This window comes from Triticum aestivum, chromosome 5D (genome assembly GCF_018294505.1).
Source record: "Triticum aestivum cultivar Chinese Spring chromosome 5D, IWGSC CS RefSeq v2.1, whole genome shotgun sequence".
Taxonomy (NCBI): domain Eukaryota; kingdom Viridiplantae; phylum Streptophyta; class Magnoliopsida; order Poales; family Poaceae; genus Triticum; species Triticum aestivum.
Window position 1 is genome coordinate 546,645,478 of NC_057808.1, and position 6,398 is coordinate 546,651,875.

The following is a 6,398-nucleotide window of genomic DNA, read 5'->3' on the forward strand; positions in this document are numbered from 1 at the left end:
AGTTTTGATGTTTATTCATGTCAATGATCATATATATAGGCATTACGTCCGTGACAAGTTGACCGAAACAATTCTACATATACTACTACTGCTACTCCACTTCGAGAGCGCTTCTATGCTTGCCTCTCTACCTATTAAGTTCATAACAAACAGAGTAATGCATGAAGTATGATGACATAATATAGATAGAATAAAACCAAGCAATATGTTCAAACCCCGCCGTTTTACTTAATGGTAACAATACAAATATGTGTCTCGCTATCTCTTCTGTCACGGGGTGAGGACACCGCAAGATTGTACCCATTACAAAGCACATCTCCCATGAAGATAAATCAATCTAGTTTGCCAAACTAAACGGATAGATCAGAGAGAAATGCAAAGCTATAATAATCATGCATTATAAACTTCATTAAAGACTCAACTACTTTCAGTGAATAATCTTATGATAAACCCACAATTCATCGGGTCCCATCAAACACACTGCAAAACAAGATTACATCGGATAGAACTCCATGGAGATCATGAAGGATTTTGTATTGAAGAACGGAGAGAAAGATAAACCATCTAGCTACCAGCTATTAACCTGTAAGTCTCTTGTAAACTACTCACACATCATTGGAGATGCAGTAAGGATGATATAGAAGTCCTCTGTGATCGACTTTTCCTCCGGCAGAGTACCGAAAAAGGCCTTCAGATGGGATCGCGGAAAAACATAAGCTTGCGGTGGCGGGAAAAGAGTTTCGGGTGGCTCTCTGTTGGTTTGGAGATTTATGAGTTGGAATTATGTCAAACGGAGTTGCATGGGATCCACGAGCTCAGAGGGCGCATCCCCCTGGGGGCCCGCCGTCTGAGCTCGTGGCTTTCCGGAGATCTTCTGGCCTCCTCCCGAATGTTCTAGGGTCCCTTCTGGTCCAGAAAAATTGCCGTAAGATTTCATTGTGTTTGGACTTTATTTTGGCACTGATTTTTTGAAAAGCCAAAATAAGTAAAAAAAACAGCAACTCGCACTAGACCCTGAGTTAATAGGTTAGTCAAAAAAGTGATATAAAATTACATATAAAGTATCTAAGATTGATAATATAATAATAAAAAACAATAAAAAAAATTATAGATACGTTGAAGACGTATCACATGCCGCTCGACATCGACGGAAAACACGCACGTCGGCGAAATGAAAATACACAGAGGATGCAGGGTGCGCTGGCAGCGTACCTCCAGCACTCGCGTAAAGCCAGAGCTGTGGAGCTGGAACTGGACGCCGATGCGGCGACACTTGAATCCCGATCGATTGTGAAGCAACCCAGGCGGAGTGCGAGAGAAAAGGAGACTCAGGTTATGTGGCAGCAGGTGGTGCGTCAAGATGTGTGCGAGCAGATGGACGACCGAGACACCAGAAGTCAATAAATCTAACACTAGATTTATATCATTTGGGATTATAAATAATGAGGTGGAAACTACAATATATTTTGGAACCAAATATCTCAAAGTTTTTTTTATTTTCTTTAAAAATATTTTGAAGTAGAGATTCTCTCAAAAACCATGGCATTCCATTGATAAAAGCAAACAAAAAAGAGAAGTGTTTGTGGCCGGGGCGCCGGCCCAAGCGTTGGGCCGGTCGCATGCGCGTCGTCTGATGCGCCAGATCGGACGCTCGCGTACACATGCTGGCCGGGTCCACACACCGCTTTGGCCGCAGCGTTATCCCTTCGCTCGCGTCGCCTCCTCCATTCTCCACCATTCGTTCTGCTTTTCCCCATCCACTTCCGCGTCTTGCTGCTGCACGGCGGCGACCCAACACGGAGATGCAAGATTTTGGTGGCGAAGCACCGGCGACCGGCGCGGTGTAGATGCCATGGCGTGCGTCTTTTTGGTGGCCGGAGCTGAGCGGGGCTGCAACTAGCGATCGTTGCCATGGCCGCCCGTAGCTGATTTTGCGCTCCTCTCCATGGCCGCCACAGCAAGATTTTTGCTACAACCATGTTTTGTTTTGCTGGAACCAACCCATGCTTTTGCTACCACCCACTCACCCCAAAATCTGCTCCCGTGGTGATTTTTGCTGTAACCGGCGAACCATTTTGCTACAATTGTTTTTAGTTTTTGTTACTACCGTTGTTTTGTGGATTTTTTTCCTACATCCATCTCCATGACATCGCATGTTTTCTTTCAGTTGATTTTTGCTACAACCATACTTTTGATTTGCTGGAACCAAAGATAATTTTTGCTACAACCGTATTTTCATTTTGCTGGAACCGAAGACAATGTTTGCTACATCCACCCACGGCGGTGTTGGTCGACGGCGGCGACGGCTTTTCTTTGCAGCAACCGTCTCGGATTTTGCTACTACCGGAGACGCCATTTGCTACTACCAGAGTCTTGCTGGAAGCATCAGGAGTTTTTGCTACCAACCCTAGTTTTTTTTTTTGCTGAACCAGCCTAAAAATTGCTACCACCACCGTCTTTCGATTTTGCTGAAACCGGCATTTTTTTTTGCTTCACCGGCGGCGATGAAGGCGGGTCGTGTTTTGCTTCGCCGGCGGCAAGCAGGGGCAGCGGTGGTCCAAACGAGGGCAACGCGGGCCAGCGTGCGGGATCCCGGGAGCGACGGCGGTGCTCTTTTTTTTCTCTTTTTTCCCGTGGGGTAGATGACGAAAGGGGATGCGGTGCGGGACAGATCTGACGGTCATGCGCTTCCAAATCGAACGATGTTGGGTGGACCGGCCGAAACTTGCACCGGTGCGCCGGCGCAGAGTACTGCCCAACAAAAAAACAAAATATGTGTTTGGTTTGGTCGGCTTGCTCCCTGCATCAGTGAATGGAGGAGCGAGCTCCCAAACGGCGGCCACGCCGTCGACCCAGCGCCACCACCCCCTGTCCCCCGCCCGGCATCTGTACTTGGCCGAGGCCGCGATGCATCGATCCGGCGCGCAGGTCCTTGCTCGCAGCCGGTGGAGAGAGCGCGCGGAGCGGCGGAGCACTGCTCGTGACGGCCGGCCTCACAGTCACAGGTGAGCTCCGCCTCCGGATCCGGCTCCGGTCCATGCCCTTCTTCTCCAGATGCGGCGTGAGTTTTCGAATCAAAGCCTGAGTTGCCCGTTGAACCAGTTTGGGTTCAGAGTCAGATCCCGTGCGGATTCTTGCGTGGATCCGGCGTGACTAGAACTCTCTCGTCAAGGTGTAATCTATCCGAGTCCGGCTACAGAGTTCAGGTGTGTGTGCGTAGTAGAGTCGGACTAGAGATACAAACACACGCGATGAATCGATGCAGAATAAATACTGCGTGTCTAGTATAAAAATAGTAGATTATCAACAATTCGAGACAAAGAAAAGCAGACGGAAGTCGCCGACTTGGAGCAACGCAAACAAATTTCGAGCTCTGGGAGACAAGTCCATGGCCGGCCGGCTCGCCCTATCCAGGGTATTTCTTTATCTGTCGGCCCTTTGTGTGCTACCTTTTCATCATGATTTCGCTATGTTCTTGGGTTGAGGAAGTTGTTCCTATCCAGGGTATTTCTTTATCTGTCGGCCCTTTGTATTTCTTTATCTGCTTGGTTTGGTTCTTAGTCAATGCAGGCAGTGTGCTTAGGAATCTACAGCAGAGGTACCTATCAAGCTTTGTTAGTCAGAGGGTACAGGGCGTGCAGTCTGGCACCGCTTCTCTTCCTAATAAAGGGATTCATAGGAGTGATCCACAAAGAGTTTTACACAACTTCATCAAAATACTGAATCGAGGTAGCCGACTTTTCTTTCGTCATGTTCATGAATGAGGAGTAGGATGTGTATTTTTAGTTTTTTACACATAAACGGCATGCGAATTGGCTTGATAACTTTTGTGTGCATGGATGGATTCTGTTCTCTATGCAGGAATTTCAAATGCAGCAAGGGAGGAAGTAAGTGTTCTTAGCACAGGCATTGCGCCGGTGTATGTAGTGGAGAAAGGCCTGCTGAAAAAGCAGCTTCTGCGTACTTGTGGAGGCCTTGTAGTTACTGGCTCTGCAATCTATGGCATTAAGGCTTTGATTGATAGTTATATTAAGGATATGGCTGAAAATCTCGAAAACACAGAAGTTGGTAAATCTGGTGGTTTGAATGAAGTGGCCATGGAGATAAGCACAAAATTCAGTGACGTAAAGGGGGTTGATGAAGCCAAGGCTGAGCTTGAGGACATAGTTCACTACCTACGAGATCCCAAGGTGAGTGTGGCATTGCCATCAACATGTGTGCAGGCGTTCTAATTCAGCAATTCTTTCACGGTGCGGAGTTGTTGACCTTATTTTACATGCTTTGCAGCATTTCACACGCCTTGGTGGCAAGCTTCCAAAGGGTGTTTTGCTTATGGGCCCACCTGGCACAGGGAAGACCATGTTGGCAAGGGCTGTGGCCGGGGAAGCCGGCGTCCCTTTTTTTCCGTGCAGCGGCAGTGATTTTGAGGAGGTCTATGTAGGTCTTGGGGCTAAGAGAGTGAGGGACCTCTTTCATGCAGCAAAGCAGCTGTCTCCTTGCATAATTTTCATCGATGAAATTGATGGGATTGGTGGGCGCAGACACGCAGGAGGTTTAATGTCGGAGAGGCAGACCCTGAACCAGCTGCTTGTTGAGATGGATGGCTTCAAGCAGAATGACGGGATCATCGTGGTCGCGGCGACCAACTTCCCCGAGTCATTAGATAGCGCCCTTGTCAGGCCTGGGCGTTTTGACCGTCAAGTCAATGTCCCTATTCCAGATGTTGAGGGCCGACGACAGATCCTTGAGGCTTACATGTCAAAAGTATGTATATAAGGCTTATTTTTCACGCACTCTGATGCAAGGCTTTGACCTTAACTCCATGAATTCTTCCATGCAGGTGTCTACAGGCAAGGGTGTGGATGCAATGACCATTGCGAGGGGAACGCCTGGGTTTTCAGGTGCAGACCTTGCAAGCCTAGTGAACGATGCCGCTCTCAAGGCTTCCACGGATGGGGCAAATGCTGTCGGGACTGATCACTTCGAGTACGCCAAGGACAAGATCCTCATGGGCAGCGAGCGCAAGTCGTTGGTGGTATCTGAACAATCCAGGAAGAAGACTGCGTACCATGAGGGTGGGCACGCCCTTGTTGCTATCCTCACAGACGGTGCTGAACCTGTCCACAAGGTCACCATTGCGCCCAGAGGAAATAGTCTCGGCATGGTGGCGCAGCTGCTGGGGGAAGACAGTGAGCTGGAACTCTCCAAGAAGCAGTTGCTGGCGATGCTGGATGTGTGCATGGGAGGGCGAGTGGCTGAGGAGCTTATATTTGGAGAAGCCGGGATCACCACTGGTGTCTCATCTGACCTAAGCAAGGCGACTCAATTGGCGAAAGCCATGGTCACCAGGTATGGTATGAGCAACCGGGTCGGCTTTGTTTCCTACGGCAATGACGGTGATGGTGGCGTTGGCATGACAACGCCCCTGGTTGATGAGGAGATAAAAGCATTATTGGATAACGCTTACCGGAACGCAAAAACGATTCTCACGGAGCACAACAAGGAGCTCCATGCGCTAGCAAATGCCCTCCTGGAGCATGAAACTCGCACTGGTGACCAGATCAAGGAACTAGTTTCGACAGGACGACAAGCAGATGGTCATAACAATAGCCAGCAAGATCATCAGGTAACACCTTCTCTCACCGGTAACGAGATCGCCAAACTAGTATCGACAGAAGAACAAGCAGATGGTCATAACAATAGCAAGCAAGATCAGGAAACGCCTTCTTCGCCCTAGTCCGTGGAGACGCTTACAGGAAGAAGTATTTCTTTTCCTGCTATGTTTGTTGCACATTCACGTGAAATGTACAGAGCGACATATATGGTTTGGGTTTTCCTTTGACCTTTGTTTCGTAAGTCTGAAGAGAACGCGACGTGTTTTGTACTTTTGCATACCGTGTTCTGTTCTGGGTCTCAGCTCTCAAGCATGTACCCCAAGATTTTTTATTGTAACTGAATTGGGCGCAAAGATGTGCAAATGCAATTTCATACATTTTTCCCCAGCTGCAAAACATAGTAAAAATCACCATTAAGTGTTTCCCTCAACGTATCATGTGTGTCAGTATTTAGCTGTAAGTCTGTAGCCTATTATTATCTGCCTGTACAAATAAACAATAATGCAAGATATGAGCTTGTCTCTGATACTCTGTTTTCTTTCTTTCATTGGTTGCCATTTGATTCTAAATGTCAATCGATAAGATCATAAGTCCATATTACTTCCTTGAACTTTTGGTCGTGGTTTAACCATCGATCAAAACGCATTCAGAACATGTGTTTGGTGCGAGGGTTTAACGGGCCCTCTCGACCGGTTTCGTTCGAGAAGGACTTTGTGCAATAGCCCTGTCGACCTGATCATTCTCACCACGTGGGGAGTCCATGACTTTGAGCAACTTGTTTTC

At 47.9% G+C, this 6,398-nt stretch overlaps 1 protein-coding gene across 1 annotated transcript; it reads left to right on the plus strand.

Annotated features, from left to right (window-relative positions):
* Positions 1–2,619: 2,619 nt before the first annotated feature.
* Positions 2,620–6,016, plus strand: LOC123123712 (ATP-dependent zinc metalloprotease FTSH 5, mitochondrial). Its single transcript, XM_044544282.1, has 5 exons — positions 2,620–3,005; positions 3,562–3,729; positions 3,862–4,190; positions 4,288–4,764; positions 4,841–6,016. The coding sequence occupies exons 1-5, from the start codon at positions 2,813–2,815 to the stop codon at positions 5,735–5,737; spliced, it is 2,064 nt and encodes a 687-aa protein (XP_044400217.1). The 5' UTR covers positions 2,620–2,812; the 3' UTR covers positions 5,738–6,016.
* Positions 6,017–6,398: the final 382 nt, after the last annotated feature.

Excerpts from the sequence above, each read along its gene's own strand:
- LOC123123712 (XM_044544282.1), top strand. The coding sequence starts at position 2,813 with ATGGAGGAGCGAGCTCCCAAACGGCGGCCACGCCGTCGACCCAGCGCC. Across the intron at positions 3,730-3,861 it reads CATCAAAATACTGAATCGAG|GAATTTCAAATGCAGCAAGG; the intron begins GTAGCCGACTTT and ends TTCTCTATGCAG. Across the intron at positions 4,765-4,840 it reads TTGAGGCTTACATGTCAAAA|GTGTCTACAGGCAAGGGTGT; the intron begins GTATGTATATAA and ends TCTTCCATGCAG.